General features: G+C 32.2%; 2 protein-coding genes across 3 annotated transcripts; one reads left to right on the top strand and one right to left on the bottom strand.

Annotated features, from left to right (window-relative positions):
• The first annotated feature begins 1,848 nt into the window (after positions 1-1,848).
• Positions 1,849-6,218, top strand: LOC146958214 (putative choline kinase 3). Of its 2 annotated transcripts, XM_085739781.1 has the most exons (9): positions 1,849-1,937; positions 2,311-2,735; positions 3,596-3,725; positions 4,686-4,807; positions 4,897-5,092; positions 5,184-5,301; positions 5,421-5,468; positions 5,584-5,684; positions 5,777-6,218. In XM_085739781.1, exons 2-9 carry the CDS (start codon positions 2,599-2,601, stop codon positions 5,930-5,932), a joined length of 1,008 nt encoding a protein of 335 aa, XP_085595907.1. In that variant the 5' UTR covers positions 1,849-1,937; positions 2,311-2,598; the 3' UTR covers positions 5,933-6,218. The 2 variants fall into 2 exon arrangements, with proteins under 2 accessions (XP_085595907.1, XP_085595906.1); XM_085739780.1 differs by lacking the exon at positions 3,596-3,725.
• Positions 6,219-6,306: 88 nt separating this feature from the next.
• Positions 6,307-11,358, bottom strand: NIP5;1 (NOD26-like intrinsic protein 5;1). The gene is made up of 4 exons (XM_085739782.1): positions 10,597-11,358; positions 7,391-7,810; positions 7,120-7,181; positions 6,307-6,765 (listed from the first exon to the last, which is right to left on the bottom strand). Exons 1-4 carry the CDS (start codon positions 10,819-10,821, stop codon positions 6,570-6,572), a joined length of 903 nt encoding a protein of 300 aa, XP_085595908.1. The 5' UTR covers positions 10,822-11,358; the 3' UTR covers positions 6,307-6,569.
• Between the last annotated feature and the right edge of the window lie 8,872 nt (positions 11,359-20,230).

Below are 20,230 nucleotides of genomic sequence, written 5' to 3'. Positions count from 1 at the left end.
AAAACTTCATTAAGGCCACTCAAAAACTGAATCACTTGATCCTCATGCCTAAATTCTTTAACATTTCGCATGGAAGCACACACACATCTCATAGGGCAAACACATGAAGGTGTAGGTCTATGACTATCATACTCTTCCCAAAGAGATTTCAATTCAGTGTAATAGTCATTAACAGAACCAGTACCTTGTTTGAGATTGTTGATCTCAGATTTGAGCTTCCAAACACGAATGCGATCAGCTTTGCTAAAACGTTCCTTCAACTCATTCCAAACGTCAGAAACGTTATCAATATACACAATGCTCTGTGCAATACTATCAGAAACAGAGTTCATGATCCATGAGTGGATAAGATTGTTGCAACGTTCCCATGCAGAAAAATTCAAATCATTATCAGTAGGAGGAGGAATTGTTCCATCTACAAACTGATACTTGTTCTTGCCACCAAGACCTCTGCGCATAGCACGCGCCCAAGCTTGATAATTGGACGTGTTCAATTGAGGCTTGATTGCAACTGAATGAGGTCCATCACTGGGATGAACATAGTAAGGTGAAGAATAATCTTGTGTTGGATCTTGATTTCGAACCATGATTGATTGAAAGAAAATCAAAATCTGAACGATTCAGGAATCAACACAAAGATGAGAAAAGAGATACGAAAAAGAAAGGATCTTCAACGAGAAGAAAGAAGAAAAAAAGGAAAAAAAAACTTGAAAAAGCTTCAGAAACACGCATCCATGGCGGAAACGGTGCGTAACTGAATCGTAACCACCTTCCCCAAAGAGAAGGCTCCTGATACCATAACAAGAAACTCGAGAGAGAGAAAATGAAATGAAAGTGAAAAACTTTATTAATGAATCAATCAAATGATACAAAGTGTATACACTTATTTATAGACTAATGAGAGTCTATTGTAGTTATCATACACTAATCATATACTAATGCTACTCATCTAACTGCCATAACAGAAAGTCCAGCTGGCATATTCAAGTTACTTGATCCTCAAGTAACTTCTTCTTCCTCATTTGTGAGCTTACTTGCATCACAAGTAATCTCCTCTTCCTCTTTATTTTGTAACAACGAGAAGGAAAATCCATTCAAACCGAATGGAAACGTCTTCCAAACGTGCCTGCGATTCTCTCTTGACGATTACTACGAATCTGTAACCGTCCGACACCTCGATGTGCCTACAACGACTCCTACATGTTACCTCAACATGTTACCTTTACATAGTCCTCAAATGTACAATACTCTTTCTAACATAAACCCTCGCTTTTGTTCTCTGAACTGACTTGAACATCAAAGTATTTGCATGTATACCCCCGCCATTCCAAGCTTACAAACACCCAGAACCACCACACCAGACGTCATCATTCTGATGAGATATATGATCACATTCAATTAAATCACAATATAATACCACCTTCTTACCGTAATTTTAAAATAACTCTAGAATGAAAATTATTTTTAAAACAAAATATACCAAAATTTTCTATTTTTCCTAATTAAATCAACATATACCAAATTTAAGCCAAAATTTATTACACATATAATCATCATTAAATGTCCATTCTCATTGATTCTATTACCAAAAAAGATTCTCCTTGATTCTGGTCAGTCAATAGTTATCTACAAAATGACTTATAAAATTACAACTCAGCTTTATAGCAAAAAGCTCTTGCACAATATAAAAATCTCCTTTTTCCAAATAAAAATGTAGAATCTCTGTGGTCAACAAAACACCAAATATACGCACTTTAAACGGCTTATAGACACTGACTTAAACTCGAATACTTACGCGTTGCTCTTTTCCAATTCTCTATATATACAACACAAGATTTTAGAAACTTCACACCAAATTCAATTATCATATTCATATTTCATATCACTGTCCTTATCACTTAACCACGTTATTCAACTCGACTCTGTTTCTTCTTCGGGTTAGTTCTCAATTTTCAAATTATTCTTTGCATTAACTAATTCTTGGTCAATTATTGTTTTTTTGATGATTTTTTCAACTGGGTTGTCAAAAAGTTTCGATCTTTCCCACATAATTTCATTGCAATAGGTTTTCAAACTTATTTCCCCTGTTTTTTATTTTTCTCAAAATTGACGTGAACTTATGAAACACAAACACCCAATTCAATTTTTTATTTTCTAATTAATTTTAAAAACTACACAATCGATTTTTTGATATCTTTCCCAAATTGGGTTATAAAAAAAATTCACATTTTTCTATTTATTTGTGCATGCAATAAGGGATATTAACAAAATACTCTGTTTTCTGATTCCCCTGTTTTTACTCTGTTTCAGATTCCACTATTTTATAGCCAAATCAAACGGAAATTCTGGTTTCTATTGATCATTTAATTCATTGAATCAAAATGGCCATAAAGACAATTGAATTATTGAAAGGATCTGCATCCCAAGAAGAATTAATGGAAGTAATTACTGCGGTGGCTTCGGATTTAGGAGATGCCATCGATGATGTGAACACTTTGCAAGTGATTCCATTGAAAGGTGCAATGACCAATGAAGTTTTTCAGATAAATTGGCCAACAAAAAATGATGGTGATTTGAGGAAGGTTCTGGTTCGTTTATATGGCGAAGGTGTTGAAATTTTCTTCAATAGGGATGAAGAAATTCGAACTTTTGAGTGTATCTCAAAGCATGGACAAGGTCCACGCCTTCTTGCTCGTTTCACTACTGGTAGAGTTGAGGAGTTTATTCATGCCAGAGTATGTGATTCTCTTATCCTTTTTTTATATCTATATTATATTTTGGTACTTTGATACTTTTTTATTTATATTTTTGAAGTTTATCATGTACTTTGGAGTCTATATAAATTACAAAAGTACATATTTAACATTATCATTTTGTAATTTGTAGAACTAAAAAGTGGATAAGACTAAAAACTAAACATATACTTGACCATTTTAATAAAAAAATCCAATATGATAGAAATATTTCTGCAGCAAATTATTTTTGCTGGGTAGGTAATATAATTAGGGAAAAATTCTAAGTTACACACACTTTTATGAAGTGAAGAGTTTAAGAGATTATGCAGAAACCTTAATTTTATAAGTTAAGAAGTTAGGCCTAATTCAAAATTGAAGAATAGTCAAAGCTAAATTTGATCTAGTTATTGTGATAGTTTTTTTGCATCATGAAACTATGGTATTTAGTTATTTGTTTGATTGCTTTGAGAAGATAGGATCATAAAATTTAAACACTGAAAGAAATGAAATTGTTAAAAGAAAAATCAATTTTGTTGCAATTGGAGCATTGACATATAAGAACCTATTTGGTTTGTTCTATTCAATTAGAGACATATCCAATTATATTTTACTGTTTTGTCATGAAGATTTTGAGAAGTGATGTTATATGTTCAAATAGTGAAATATATAAAATTTCATTATATATGTTAAGTTCTTTCAAATATACACTAAGTTGTTTTCAATTTTCCTGCAAGTAAATTTAGAAAATATTGAAAATAAAAAATAAACAAAAAAATATTCAATAGAAAATAAGGTAGGTTACCTATAAGTTAGTTTAGTTTAGTGTCAAATCATGTCAAGACAAGTTCTTTTATTGGTAGGTTACCTATAAGCCCTCTTAGAGGAAATTGGATTCCCGCAAGTCAAGGATCCGGCTCCCCTGCAGAGATACACGCATTCAAGACATCCGTGGTCGTTCGATCAAGATCGGACGGTCAAGATTCAAGCTTGGTATTTTGAATTAAAATCAAAATCTGTATTTTTTTTGTCTTTCCAATCAGAATCGGAAAGTCATCGATGTCCTGAATATGTGTTCTCATTAACTGTAGAAAAATTTCTTGCAGTGAATGGAAACACGCATTCGGGACATCTATGACCGTCCGATCTTGATCTACTTTATATATGTGAGCCCATCATAACATATTATCTTGCAAAATAAAGGGTGCAGTGAATATTTCATTCCATATTTTAGCTTTTGAGATCATAGTCACTTTACAAGTAGATTCACTTTATTGTTTAGTCAAAAGAGCTTTTCTTTGAACTTGTACTTCCTTTTCCCTTAATTTATTCCCTTTATCTTTTGGAGCAATGGAGGGCTATCATTTGCCTCTTTTGGTTGTTTTGGAGTAAATTATTTTTTTGAAGAACCATCTTTAAAAAAGAAATTTAATGGAACGGTATTGAGTCAATGGAATGGAATCATGTGCTCTTAGGTGCTTCTATTACCATTCTTTTTTCCCATATTCCTTTCTTCATGTTATTTATTCTTCCAATAATAATAAAGAAACATGCATTATGTACTTAAACAGTATGTTTTTTGAAAGATATCTGCGATTTTTTTTTATGTATGCATAGAATGATAAGGACTCATGAGTTCATATTCTATTTTACTAATTATTAAATGTTCATTAGTAAACTTGGTAATAGAACTAAATAATTTATGGAACTAAGGTAGTGTCCTTTTTTACAGACACATAAATTCCAGCATACTAGTTTGTTAACTGATTACATCCTGTTAATGTGTTCCTTTTTGTCTGTTGTTGATGTTGCTTTCTATTTTCCAAAGAATTAAAATCAATTGAAAGAGTTTTACCAATACAAGGATGATGAATTTGACAAGCAGTGTTATTTACATTTTTAAGTTTAAGGATTGTGCATAACTCGCTTCTTCTCTTGTTTTTGGCTTTCTAGACTCTCTCAGCTGTTGATCTCCGTGACTCTGAAATATCATCTTTGGTGGCATCTAAGATGAGAGAATTCCATAAGCTTCATATGCCTGGTACAAAGAAGGCTCATATTTGGCAGAGAATGAGGTAGTTATAGATCATGTCATTCTTAAAATCCATTTGATTTAAAAAAATTATGCAGAATATCAAGTGTTGTTTTCCATGTGTTTTACTAGGAACTGGGTTGGTGAAGCCAAAAGTTTGTGCTCCCCAAAGGAAACAAAAAAATTCGGGCTGGACAATCTAGATGATGAAATAAATATTCTGGAGAAGGAGTTGTGTGAAGGATATCAAGAGATTGGTTTTTGCCACAATGACCTACAATATGGTAACATTATGATGGATGAAGAGACTAGATCAATCACACTAATTGTAAGCTAATGGTTATGTATTTTCTTTTCCTTTCCAAAACATGATAGTTACTTATATTGCAGTACTCTAATTTTATTTTATTTTGATATAGGACTACGAATACGCAAGTTACAATCCTATCGCGTATGACCTGGCAAATCATTTCTGTGAAATGGCAGCAGATTACCATAGTGATACACCTCATGTTCTTGACTATAGTAAATATCCTGGTAAATTTTTTGTTCTTAGTCTTACATTTCCACAATGATTATTGTGTGTTCCTGTTTTTGTTTTTATTGATATCATCACTCTACCTTGCTGACATATTAATTTGTATATGATGAACCAGAACTCGAGGAGCGTCAAAGGTTCATTCGCGTCTATCTCAGTTCTGAAGGTTAGTCCATTATGAATTTCACTATGTCGAAATCATAGATTGAAATGCAACACTTCCGAATATCAAATATACTTCTTAAATTTAAGTTTTTCTTACAATCACTCTTTGTACACAGGCAAGAAACCAAGCAATGCTAAGGTGAATCAGTTAATGACGGCTGTAGAAAAATATACTCTCGCAAACCATATATTCTGGGGCTTATGGGGACTTATTTCGGTAAGCTCTTTTTAATGTAAATTGTACTTGTTAGTTAAGTATATAACTATATATTATGGGCTGATACTATATACATGTTTTACTAATTGCAGAGTTATGTGAATAAAATTGACTTTGATTACAAAGAATATGCAAGGCAGAGGTTTCAGCAATATTGGTTAAGGAAGCCTACTTTATTGGACTCATCAACCATTGTTGCCCAAACCGAAACTGTGAACGGTTCGCTGCCACTAGCATCATGTGTGTGATTGTTATGCTAGCTTCTCATGTCTTAGTGAAGTTAGTTTTGGTTTTTATGTATATCTATTATAATAACAGCTAAAGGCGCAATATAGCAACTGCATATGTAAATAACATATTGTCACTAACAATGTGCAATGAGCTTTTGACAATTTTAACTTCAATTTGCTCATCAACCTTCCACTTTTGGGATTGTTGATAATGAGAATGGGTGTGTTTATGTTTTCTTTGTAATGAAGTCTTGGATTCAAGTCTTATGAATGATGATATTAGGTGTTGAATTTACCTTTTATATGTATTGATTCACTTGACTTGTATATTTTGAGACATTTATTTTCCTTCAATAGTCTTGAGCTAAACTAAAGGTAAAAGAAGAAGAATGTTCCACACAACAGAACACATTATTAATTATAAGTTGCACCATTCATAATACAAACCATGGCTAGAATCTTGCCATTAGAAAATCCACATTAACCAAACAAAGCTTTCATGACACATGATATAACACACAAACAAACACACATAAGTTCACACACACTCGATTACAAGGAATCCCCACATTTTATTTAATTAGGCTCTATACTATCACACAAAGAGCTTGAAATATGAGAAGTGGGGGTGTCGAGAGCAGGGTCGCAGCCAGCTCTAGCGACGGAAGCTCCTAACCGGTTGATGTGGTTCAGCTCCGTTATCACGAAGCTTGATAAGGGTATAAACTCCAGAACCAGCTAGAGCACCAAGCGTCGGTGCCACCAAATATATCCAGAGATGCTTGTAATTTCCTGCTGCAACGGCTGGACCTAAGGTGCGCACCGGATTCATGGAACCACCGCTTGTTGGCCTAGCATTTACAACCACAACATTACTCACAATCTTAGAATAAAGAACTCAAATCAAATCATGTAAACAATAGAATCAAATTAATCTACGAAAAAATAAAATGCATCAGTCATATTAATTCATAAATGATTAAATTAAGTTCCTGATCCTGTCATTATTCAGACAAAATTTATATTCGGAGACTAACTTGATGGACACAGTCATGTCATTAAAAACCTTAGGAATAGTTTTTCATGATTAATTCCTTTGAAACATTATCATTGAATTCCAACTGAATATAACATTTGACATATACACCTATTATGAAAACCAAATACAAATCAATAACATCAATTCATGAGAAAAGGTTCCATACCCTGAGATAAGAATGTTGAGCAAAACTGTAGCACCAACAGCAATACCAGCCAATTCACCAACCTGCATTGCATATACAAAAATAAAATCCATGAATTAAAACAACCTTAACTCATAAAAAACTCAATAATTCAAGATAAATTATTTTTTGTTCAACCCAATTTAGAGAACTTGAAATTTCGCGGCAACTTTTTAAGTGGTCAACGCAGTTAAAAAAGATGATCAATGAAGTTAAAAAAGATAACACAAACGAATGAATGAATTGAACGTACCGCACGGGAATCAGTAGCAACAGCAGTAACAACAAACAAGAGAATAAAAGTGATGATAAACTCAGTTGCAAAAGCTTGTCCAACGCTAACAGTAGGGACAGTGACACCACCAGAGAGGAAAGGATGGTAAACTCCTTTGAGCGCATAACAAGCGCAAATCGAAGCAGAGACTTGTGCTACAATGTAGGCTGGAACATGTGCCCACGGGAAATGGCGAAACGCCGCGAAGGCAATGGTGAGTGATGGATTGAGATGTGCACCTGAGATATGACCAATTGATAGAATAATGAACATGACTGTTAGTCCAGCACAAGCTGCATTTCCCATAAGAGTTTCTACTCCATTGTATTTGTTGTTCACTATTGGTCCTGCTGTTGCTGCATATATTAGTATGAATGTTCCCACAAACTCTGCTCCAATCTGTGACACATTTTAACATTGAAAAATCAATATTAATTTTACTTTTCCTTTTTCATTAAGGGGGATTAGAATAATGTGACAATGGATAATATTTTAGAAGAGTTTTTGAAAATTCGATGCTTATATAGTAGAATGATAGAGCTACTTTGGAGTTTATTGGAATGTTCCAAATGTAGATTTTTGGAAAAATCCACATTTGGAACATTCTATGTGTATTCAAAAATACATTTTTTCTTTATTTTTTTTTAGTAATCACCACTAATAACTCAAGCAATGCTATAAGTAGAAAAGTAGCACATCAATAAACCTATGTACACACATCATCATTCTAACCCCAAAGCTTACAAAATTAAATCAACTACATGGTTAACCTTTGTTTGGAGAACTTTTGAAAAAAAAAAAGTTGAAAATACGTCATAGATATGTTATAAGTTGTTTGTTTTTTTTGGTCAAAGTCATATTTTGTTGTATAAATTTTTTCAAACAGTCTCAAAGTATTTATGGCAGTTAAGAAACTTTAATAAATCAAGTCAAACATATATATATATATATATATATATATATATAGTCCAAAAAAAATCTATGTAATTTCAAAATATTAGTAGCAAAAGAATGAATGTCTTTTAACTTTTTATTTTACATTTATTTTTAGGAAATGCTAACAAATGTTTTTAGAGCATTGTTTAAACAACTAAAAGTGGTAACTTTTATATAACAACTTGTGTAATTATAACTTTTTATAATGAATTCCTTAAACAATGCCCTTATGACACTTGTTAACCTAACTTTTTTTTTTTTAATTTTTAATTTTATTTTTTATCATAGTCAAAATGTGCATAATTGCAAAAACAAGTCAAACCCAAGTTCATTCCCTTAAAAAAAAAAAGTCGAACCCAAGTTCCTCTCAAAAAAAATAAATCCTAACCCAAGTTTTCAGATTGACACGATTAAATAAATGAGTCAAGCTCAGATTATTCATTTTTTTACAAGTCAAACTCAAAGTTTAAGTATTCGGCTCAATTCTTTTACACTCATCCTACCCCTCATTTAATCAACTTTTTTAAAAAAAAAAAACAAAAACATCGAACATGTTTGATATTTTCTTAGGGTGTGTTTGGATTGAGAGTTTAGGAGGGAAAATGAAGGGGATGATTTACTTTTCTTTTTTAAAATACGGACTATATAACATGTTTTTCTATAATAAATTAAGTGTGATTGAAGTATTATATGATCGTTTATCATGTTGTTATTTTAATTTTAAAAAAAATATTTTATAGTGTTCGTAATTTAAAAACAAAAAGTAAACTCTCCCCTCCCATCCTCTCTTAAACTCTCCATCCACACACCCTTAGTAAAATATATACCTCCTTGATATTGAGAAAACATGTCCGTCCCTGAAATTTTGGCTGTCATATACTACGAGTTAAGTAAATGGTCCGCATTAATCTTTTTTATTTTACAAAGAGAAATCTCATTTGAATAATATATTTCTTGCATTCTATTTCTTGCAAAATCCTTAACAACTCGTTCACGTTTAAAGTAAAACTATTCAATATACTTTCGGAAATAAGATTTTCACAAGTTTACTTTAGAAAAGTTTCTTTCAACAAATGCAACTAGTAACATGGGTTTATTAGGGCTCTTGCTAGCGACAGATGTATAGTACGTTTTTTACAATCAAGCCAAGATAACCAGTGTAGCTTAATATCCTACATGTTTTTGCACTGTTTCAAGTCTATGTACTCAGAAGCCGTAATCCGTCTTTTGTTTATCAATGAAATTGTTTTTATCCAATAACCCATCTATGTCAAAATACATTTGAAGGCCGACAAAATTATATATTGAAATGTGTGAATACTGAAGATAACTGCTCGCAACCATATATTTCATTTCAATATAAAAAAGATAATAATGTACTCTTATGCATTTCAACAATAGTACTAACTAATACAATTATATAAATAGAATTATGTGAAATCATTCTTTATTTTTTTTATGTTCTTTAGTTTTTATGCATAGTTTTGAAATATGTGTTTGTAGAACATAAAAAGTAAGAGAAAGATAAGAATGTACATATACTATATTACACACGGTGTTTGTATTTAATAAAAAAATTGTTTTCAAGGCTTTTTCAATAGAAAATGATATTTTTGTTTGCTTCTTTTTTAGGAAATAAATTTTATTTGCTGGAATGTATATTTTTTTTTGAAGGAATTTGCTGGAATGTATATATAAATAGACTTTATAACAAGTTTATATATTTTATAATTAAAAGAAAGATAATACTTAGTATTTCTTATAAAAATGACAGCGAAGAGTATACATAAGAATATTGAAGACTTCAAAGAATATCGTATACCACGTGCAAACAATACTATTTATGCATTATTTTGCTAATATCCCAATCATGCACATCTCATCACATCATAAGATACAAATTGTGAAAAACATTACAAATACAAAAACAAGTGGTAATGCCCAATTGTTAATTAAATTAACTAATATTAATTAATATCTAATACATTTATGTCACATACATATAGTACTAATAGTATATAACATTATCTATTCCCTAAAAAAAATGCTATCTATTTGATATTTTAGTCAAGGTTTACTGTTATTTTGTCTTCTAAATAATAAATAACTCCCATGAAACAGTTAAATCTGACCATGCAAGCTAGAAACCAAATGGAATTAATTTGTGGGCGGTGGTATGAGAAAAAAATATTCATAAAAATAATTCACCAAAACTCGTTGACCAAAAATCATAAAGAGAGAGATGTTACCTTCTGAGAAAGAGAGACACTTGGAATACGAACTCCAGCAGAGAAATTAGCGATGCAACTATTGCTTTTACCACCCGGCATACACATGTTGCACCTCCCCATTGCAAATGACTCACGTTGATCAAGTGAATCAATTCTTATAGATGAGAATAATGGCCCTCCGGGAGTATCCGGTGTCGCCGGCACCGACGCTGCCGTCGGTGTCCCTGACTCCGATTCTGGCATTTTTTTTTTTAATTTTTTTAAGAAAAAAATAGCTAGAATAAAAAGATAGTTGTATGTAAATAGTGAATATACCCTCTACATAATTTTCTAAATGCAAGAAGAAAATATTTTTTTTTTGTTTTTTTGTTTTTGAGAGTTTTAAGGTTCAAAGAGTACAGTTACATAATTGGATGGTTTTTATAAATTTGTTTCTAAGGTATGGAAAGAAAGAAGGGACCCAGGTTTGTAGATTTAGCTAGAAAGATGAGGTATTTAATTGTGGGATTAAGAAACTAATGAACATATGAAAAGATTGGATATGTAGTTGTTGTTAAGGTTGGAATGGAATAAGAGAAAACTTGTGATGAAGGTTGTGATCCAATTTCGAAGTTGGAGAGATTATAGGAAAAAGAAAGGCAAAAAAACGTGGTTGAAGGTGGATGAGAGGACTAATGGTCGGAAAAGTTGATTTTCAACAACTTATGGGGATGATGGAGACGAAGTGATGAGGAGTTGTTAACATTAATAAGTTGTTTTATAGATTATAAAATTGAGTTTGGAAAGTGCTATGAATATGGTGTCTATATAAGTTTCTTTTGCTTGCAACATAACATACACGAATCACGGACAGCACTTGGGTGACATAATGTTACCGTGACATTAAATCTGGGCCACACAACACACATTGTCATTTGCATCTGGGCCACACAACACATCCATGAGTACATTTGTGTGGCCCAGATTTAATGTCACGGTGACATTATGTCACCCAAGTATTTTCCCACGAATCACCATACTTTTTGTAACATTTCATATTTTTTTATTGAAAAAAAGTCAATGGCCTTGCATTATTGTCTGTGCAATAATTCTTTTGTATATGATTTTCTTTCTTTTTTAATATTTATGATGAGCAGACATTATAAATATTCCTAGTTACTCGTTTTCTTCTCATGCTAGCACATATTGTTAATTAGTTTCCTTTTTGTTTTATGAATGCATTATTATTTATTAATAGTACTACATTATTTTTTGAGGACTATGCTGCTGTTGTGAATATTTTTTCAATTAGAATTGATATTTGATTATGACAAATTACGGCAAGGTAAATGTTTGATCTGTCTATTTACCAAAAAAAAATGTTTGATCTGTCCATCATTGATTGAACTATTCTCTACCAAAAGATGTTGTTTTTATATGATATACCAAATTTCAATTTTATAATATATAAGACATCAAGTTCTCTTATATATATATATATATATATATGAGTCAGGATCCGTTGACACCAGGTGTCAACGGATTCGTTGACACCAAATCTCAACCATCAATTTTTCTAATCCAAAGGCTGTAATTGTTTCATAAATTAACTCACATGAGCCTTCTCTGTAGACTTTCATATGACTATACACTCATTAAACGAACAACAATGAAAGCATGTATGTTCTCACCGATCTCACCTCCTAGTCCTGATTCGTACCAATCAAAGATAGCAACTTGTGGTTTTCAGTGAACCGATAATTGGCAGCCAGCTCTATTTAATTTGAAGGGTTTTTTTCATTTAACCAAAACCATAACTTTTGATTTTATCTATTATGCATCCAGATCTGCAATTGCTTTTTCATTCATATATATTTTGCAAGCCTAAAATCCCAACCATCGAAGAAAAACATAAAAATATACAAATAGATTTCAATTGATTTAGTAAATTTACATAGATTATGATTCATATGAGCAATTAGCCATGGGTGAATGAAGATGCAAAGGACCAGCCAATAATTACTCTTCTGGGTGTGATTAATTGGTGATTGTATAGTAGATAATTTGAGACTAATCAGAAGAGATGATTGTTGAATAAGGTCTTTTAGGAAGAAACGATTCTTGAATAATAAGGTTGATCAGAGCGATATTCATTTACCTAAAATGAAAATAAGGAGGTGATTCAATGCACCAAGAAAGTTGGAAATTTATGGAGACATTTTAATGAGAATTATGAGCCTTTGATCAAACTTAAATGAATGGTCGAGATTTGGTGTCAACGAATCCGTTGACACCTGGTGTCAACGGATCCTGACTCTATATATATATAAGACATCAAGTATAATGTTTATTACCTTTATATTTTGTTATGGTCTATGGCTATGGTTACTGCAGGTACGATATATACGATACGAGCGCGTGGATTTTTTTGAATTTAAGATATAACATAATTAAGATACGTTGACAAATTTTTTATATTAAAATTCGTATGTGTGTAAAATACTTGAAGAAAATAAGCATTGATTACTTTTGATTATTATATTATTGTAAAATTCATAGTTTTTTAAAAATAATACATGTGATCAAAATAAAAAAATGTAAGTTATTTTCATATGTTGAGATGTCGAGAGAAACATCATTAAAAGAACTTAGCACAAATTTTAAGTGGTTCATCAAGAAACAATTCTAATTATGCATATCTAAAATTGAATCATACACATCTCTACTAAATTTTTACAACATTATTTCACTTTTTTACCCTTCATCTTTTCTAGCATACGTATATGTATCTTTGTGTAAAATAATTAATTCTGATACTTCATAGGTACGTATCCGCAAGTATCCGTGAAATATCGGTATTCGATAGGGTACATCTCCGTTTTGGAGTATCCAGACTTCATAGGTCTATGGATCATCTTCACATCTTAATTAATGAAACTGAAATTTCTGAAACTATTATTTGAAATGTATAAAAGTCTAATCGAACAAAATATGTCATAATTAGGTTTTAAAATATAAGCATTCACTTATTAAAATTTAATTACGTTATATGAACATTAAATAAAATAAAGGAATTATGTATAGATCCTCATATCAAATATATCTCGATACCCCTTTTGTTGCATCGATAGCCCTTGCTTGAAAACATTAAGGCACAGTCTTTTGCTTGTTGAAAGCGAAATATAATAACCTTGCTTTTGACTACCATAAGTGGTGGCTAAATCTTTTTAATTTCTTGTAACAATTCTCTTTTCCTTTTAATTTTTTTGTAACAATTCTCTTTGTTTGTTTTTTGGTGTACCGTACTTGTGTCTGATCTAACTTTACTTTTTCCTTTGCTTATCTTTAGCACATCCTTGTGCAGGGTAAGTAAAGAAGGTTTCTTAATATAATTCCATTTTACCTTCTAGAAAAAAATATTTGGGTCTAAGGCCATACAAATAAAAGAGAGGGCGAGATGATTTGGAAGACCATGTGCTCGACATGTCAGCAAGATAGTTGATTCCACTTGGGTCGCATTTACACTCCAACTCGTCTTTTATGCTCCGACCCATCCAAACATGTTTAACTCCCAGTAACTTCCCAAAACTCTCAAGGCCATCTCTATAAAAGCAGAAGGAAGACATTGAGAAAAGGGATCAGTTTGATAAACACTAAAAAACATCATCGCCTTAGCTGTAACAATACCAAACAAAGTATGAACGATGATACTTTTTGTAAGTATGTGACATTGCATGCGTTTATCTCTATCTCACTTACTTTTTATCATTTAAAATTTACTCATGTTTTGAAAATTGAAAATGCTAAGTATAACGAAACTTTCCATTACGAATTGCTTGCGAATATTTTTGATTGGTTGATCATCACCCCTAGCCCACATGTATTCACCCCTAACCCACGTGTTTTCCACTAAAGCATGGATTGTAACCATTATGTGTGCTGCTTAAAACCAACAAATCATCTTCTTGAAAATTCACGACAAACAATTCGCTATGAATATCATTGCTATTTAAAAATACATACAAAATAAAAAATCATATCCATGTGAAAATTTTGATCTTCATAAATCATTTCACCTAAAAAAAAAGACTAAAGTAATTTATGCCACACACACACACACGCACGAAATTGCACAACGTTAATCAATTTACCTCCTCCGTCAAATTCTTCTGTTAGTCAACATTACGTTTTGCAAATACCTTCCCCCTGAAGTTTTGCACTTATGCGCAAAATGCCCTCCGAACTTGAAAATTTATATATATATATTTTTCTCGTTCTTACTTGTTTGAGTAATCAATATGAAAATAATATTGAAACCAAAAATCATTAATGATAGAGTTGTGTTTATATATGTACTATCAATGAACTTGAGTAATCAATAATGATAGAGTTCTTACTTGTTTCTCCAAACTTGATTAATGATAGAGTTTTGCACTTATGCGCAAAATGCCCTCCGAACTTGAAAATTTATATATATTTTTTTTCTCGTTCTTACTTGTTTGAGTAATCAATATGAAAATAATATTGAAACCAAAAATCATTAATGATAGAGTTGTGTTTATATATGTACTATCAATGAACCAATGTTCATTAACTTTTGTCTGATTTACATACTTCTTTGCTACATAGATTTTCAGAATTCCTTTTCAATGCAATATCCAAACTTGCTGCAAGAATGTTCACTTTAGGCTTCATACATGCTCTCTAAATATGTACATAGAGTCAATGGACAAAAGTCAAATTTTGATTAATGGGCAAAAAATACTTCAACCACTTTGCAAGACCACAATGTGTTGAGAAATTTTATGGTTGGACATGTATGAGAAAATTTTCACCAGCACAATGTGTTGGTGTATTTCTGTTCCATGATCACAACAATCACCACATAGAAAAGATTTCCATCCTTTTAGTAATGTGAATAAAAGCAAAACTAAAAGTGAATAACAATATTTATTTTTTCTCCAAGTAAACACGTGCATGAAATTCTACAAAATTGGAGGGAAGATGCGTGAACGGGAGCATTTTGAGTCAAGGATAAAAAAATATATAAATTTTTAAGTTCGGAGGCATTTACAAAACGTCATGTTGACTAACAAAAGAATTTGATGAAATGAGTAAATTGATTAACGTTATGTAATTTCAGGAGGATAATTAAAGTTTTGTTAATGCCATAGAGTAATTGACAAAACTTCCAATTTTGAAAAATAATTGCCTACTTACTCGTGATTCATGTTGAGAAATCTCTAACCATTCTTTTCATGGCCTTGCTTTTTCCCCTAATAATGAGTAATGACAGTAGTGTGTGCTTTCGGCTAAGAAAAATAGTTAAATTCAAGAGAGCAGCCTGGTTTGGCTAAGCCCTTTCCTACCACACCATTTTATTAATATGATATTATTATATTATATAGTATATTGTCATGTGAATGAACATCTAAGCTTTATGTCCCATCATCATGCTCAGTTACGATTTGTTTTTTTCGTCTTAGCAACTCCACTTTTAGAATTTAAAATTGAATGGAAGTACGGTAGAATAATTTGTATACTACTCCCTCCGTCCCGGTTTAAGTGACCCATTTCCTAAAAAAAAGTGTCCCAAAATAACTGACCCATTTTACTTTTCAACACTATTTTTCCAATTTTAACCCTTATAAATGCTTTTAACTCAATCATTACATGGAAAGAAAAATTTAGATTTGTTGCTCCCCATGCAAACTTTTCCTAGGGGCACCCAACAGGAGCCGTAAAGCATTTAATGTAAAGGCACATGAAACTACAACAAGGTACTAGTACTGTACATGAGTAAGTTTCACCTGTAAAATATGAAGAGACGTTTAAAATAGAATAAATAAAGGTAACTCATTTCCTGCTTATGGAGTACTTGTAAAAAAAAGGAAAAACTAATTACAGAACCATGTCTACTAAACTAGTCATTGATAGTGTTGAAGATGATTTTGAAGTAGAAAGAGTGGAAGATTCTGTAGAGTTGGAGAATGATGCACAAGAATATGACTTTGAAGATCAAAAAGTGGAAGACTCTCAAGATTTAGGGAGAGATGCAAATGAAGATGGCCTTGAAGTAGAAAGAGTAGAAGACTCTTTAGATATGGAAAGCGATTCAAATGAAGATGGTATTGAAGTAGAAAGAGTAGAAGACTCTTTAGAGATGGCCCAAGACAATATTGTACACATGCATAGCATTAATGATGGTATATTTATCTAGGCAATTGAACTTCAATTAAATGCAACAGCAGGTTTTGTCTCGTTGAGGTTATTGAAACAAGAGAAACAAATCATTGCTTTTATAAGGGTAATTTGGTACAAATATTTTCTCTCTCTTTTATTTATACACTTTTCTTAATCTGTGTGAAAAACCAAAGTAGGTCACTTAAACCGGGACGGAGGGAGTAGTAAGAAGGAAAATGACATCCGAAATATTAAGACCTAATTAGTAGTTATAAACTGATCATCCATTTTTTTTCTTCTTCTTTCTGTCGTATATTATTGATATAAAGCTTTCACCACCATTTAGTACAAGTTAACTTGAGGTGACTTCTTCTTCAACTGAAATTTGATCTATTTTGATATAAGCTAAAAATAGTTAATCAATATCAAATTAAAACAAAGAGAAAATGAAGAGAATATGGCTCGGCTCCAAACATTTATTCATTTTTTTTTAAATTGCAAAATATAATATATTGATCAAATAAAAAAAGTTCCTTCCAGCATAAGTTAAGTTAGAAAAGATTTAGAAGAGCTACAAAGTTACAAAATAAAGTGGAGAAAGGATAAGAAAAAACTAAGAGAGAAACAAGTTAGGTACCAACAGTCAAGCAATAAAAAGGATTAGATCTCCGATAATGATAATCGAAATCGAACGAAGCATATATGGATTTTGACCACAAAAAAGGTTGAAGTTTAATCTTTTTTTTCACATGAAATTTACAAAATTTATGAAGGTTAAATAAGTTTTTCGTTCATATAAATATATCAAATTTTGATTTTAGTCCCTAAAAAATAAAATTAGATATTTTCATCCTCACAAAAAGCTTCTCAATATCCCATTACCATCACCTATGGTTCCAAATTCCAATCCATCATTTGAATACTATATTTCCACTCCACACCTCCCATGGTGCCTTCATAACATTGTTGATGAACATCATTAATCCACCCCATTTATCATAATTTCATGATTCTTTTTTGTAACAGCCGCAAACTAAAGACACATACATATTTTCAACGGAAGCAAAGTATTCCAAAGTTGATTAGCTAGTAAGTACTGCCAAGAGATCTTTGTCAACGCCTGCTACAAAACATTGGTTGATTGATAGTATTACTACTACTACTTGACTTAGGTATGTGGGACCTCTACACGGCCATATAAGTATGCATTTTTCTCTAGCAATTTGCTTAAATAATTTTGGTCGTTGGTCGACATATGTGACCAGTGAGTGCAAGTTGCCACTACGTTCCCGCCAGTTCAGCGTCATCTTGTATGCATTCCAAAATTCATTTTGGACTGGATCCATACCATACTAGGGATCGCAAATTAATTAATTAATTATTCACAATAGATAAGTTATAGACTTATAGTAGTAGTAATTGTTTGTTTGTTTGTTTGTTTGTAATCAGGTGCTGAGTTTCATTCTTGCCAATTCAACAAGTACTAACAACTAACAACCTCAATCTATCCCCTCATCAATCTATCCCCTCATTGAATGCTTTACTCATTAATGTTTCTTTGCGTTTCCCCAAGTTTAATCCTATCCGTAAGCTAAAATAATTTATTTTGCTTTAAATTGGTTGGATCTTGTTGGAGAGGGGAGCTTGGGGGACTGTCAACATCGAGGCCAAACAACAACACAAGTGAGAGAGACACCACACTCTTACCCAAAATCTTAAGGCAATAGGTTTACGGGTCCTCTCACTTATAAAGTGTTCAACCTTCACTCATATCCGATGTGTGACATAATTACTCACACTTGCACACAACACTCTCCCTCAAGTGTGAGTCCATCTATTCACCATGCTTCTCCCCTCAAGCGGAAGCTCTTACTTGCTTGTATTTCCGTTGTTGGCTTCTCCTCAACGGACCGACACAAGGAACTTATACCGCCGTTGCTGGTTTCTCTGCAACGGACCGGCTGCCTTGGTCGTATAAATAAATTTTTTTTTGAATCCGTTCTGGTCCATAAGTTATGGGTCGAGTGAGATTCATCCAAAATAAATAAATAAATGGAGAAGTAAATGTGTTTTACAATCTAGCCCGATGGAATGAGGTACTGAGTCTCGACTGATACGCGAGTCACCCATTTCATGCTCTCTAAATATCATGTTAAATCTTAAAATATAAGTTAATTTCGTTGACCTATTAGGTATTAGCTATTTAAAGGCGTTAAGATGAAATAGTCATCTAAATAGGCTTACAAGTCATAACAAACTTTTAGATGAAGGCTAAAAAATAAGCATATTATACCAAATAACAAACTAGGTTTTGACCTTTTTTTTAACAAGTAAATTTTGACCTAATTTTTTGATCAGGCCATACTAAGTTTTGAAAAGCATAGATCTACCTAGCTTATTTTCATCCTTGCTTGTAACTATACATGTGAATCAATTATCTCTATCTATCAAATCAACAACATCTTGTTGTACTAGAATATTGAGGGGAGGTGGGAGGGTGCAATATTGGATGAGTCGATGGTTACGCCAATGGGTTGGACTTATTTTTTTTAAAAGTGAGACTTGATTTGTTAGTCTTGGGTGTAAACTTGGTTAGAGAGAAGGATCATGATGTTGCCTTTCGAGGACAAATACACCCTTATTGATTGATTTTTTTTTTCTTTTGTAGAATTTCGCCATCATTAGCATTTAGCTAGTTATTGATTGAATCCCTAGAAATTTCTTCATCAAGAAGCATCAACTTTCAGTTTTCAAAACTTGAGGTGTTGTTGGGTGAAACACGCTGACCGTGACAGATGATGCGTTGGCGTTGGTGGGCGAAGCCCATGATTGACATGAGATTGGGTATGATTTTGTTTTTTCTTGCGTCGTTTTCATGTGTTGTGTCTTCTAAAGATGTTGTTTGCAACTTATTTTCGCAATTCCAACTATGGTGCTCGTTGTTTGCAATTTATTTTTCGCAAATCTCACTGAGGTGGCCATAACAACCACATATTGTGCAAATGATATAAAGTCACTTTATACAGAACCTTGTGCTGTGACCGCTAAACCATAATTTTATAGCGACGAGTTAGGTCAACTTCTACGCACACACAATTTTTTTTTTGTTTACACCTTCATTGTGTTGGTATATCACCCTTGATAGGTGTTCGGAAGCCATAACCAGGAGAAAGCTTTCTAAAAATTGATAAGTAAAAATGAACGGAAAGAGTAAACACATCTAATAATGTGAAAGTATGTTATAGTTGGGGACAATTTTTTTCCCTAATGAGCGTCTATAAATAGGGGACTACCAATGCCTGACATGTCAAAATATTACACAGGATCCCATCTCATCTCTTAAAGAAGTGGCAATGAACCTCACTTCAATATGTGCAAGCATCTTATTGTGGATTACTTCGCATGTTTCCAACAAGTTCACCGTTATCACATATAGGTATGCGATTTTTGTGGCATATTGTATGGCAAACATTATTAGTCTATATTATCT

The sequence above is a fragment of the Medicago sativa genome, chromosome 1, assembly GCF_051527215.1.
Source record: "Medicago sativa cultivar Bolivia chromosome 1, Bolivia_mono, whole genome shotgun sequence".
Classification (NCBI taxonomy): Eukaryota; Viridiplantae; Streptophyta; class Magnoliopsida; order Fabales; family Fabaceae; genus Medicago; species Medicago sativa.
Note: the sequence above shows the minus strand (reverse complement) of the source record. Positions and strands in the feature narration are given on the sequence as shown.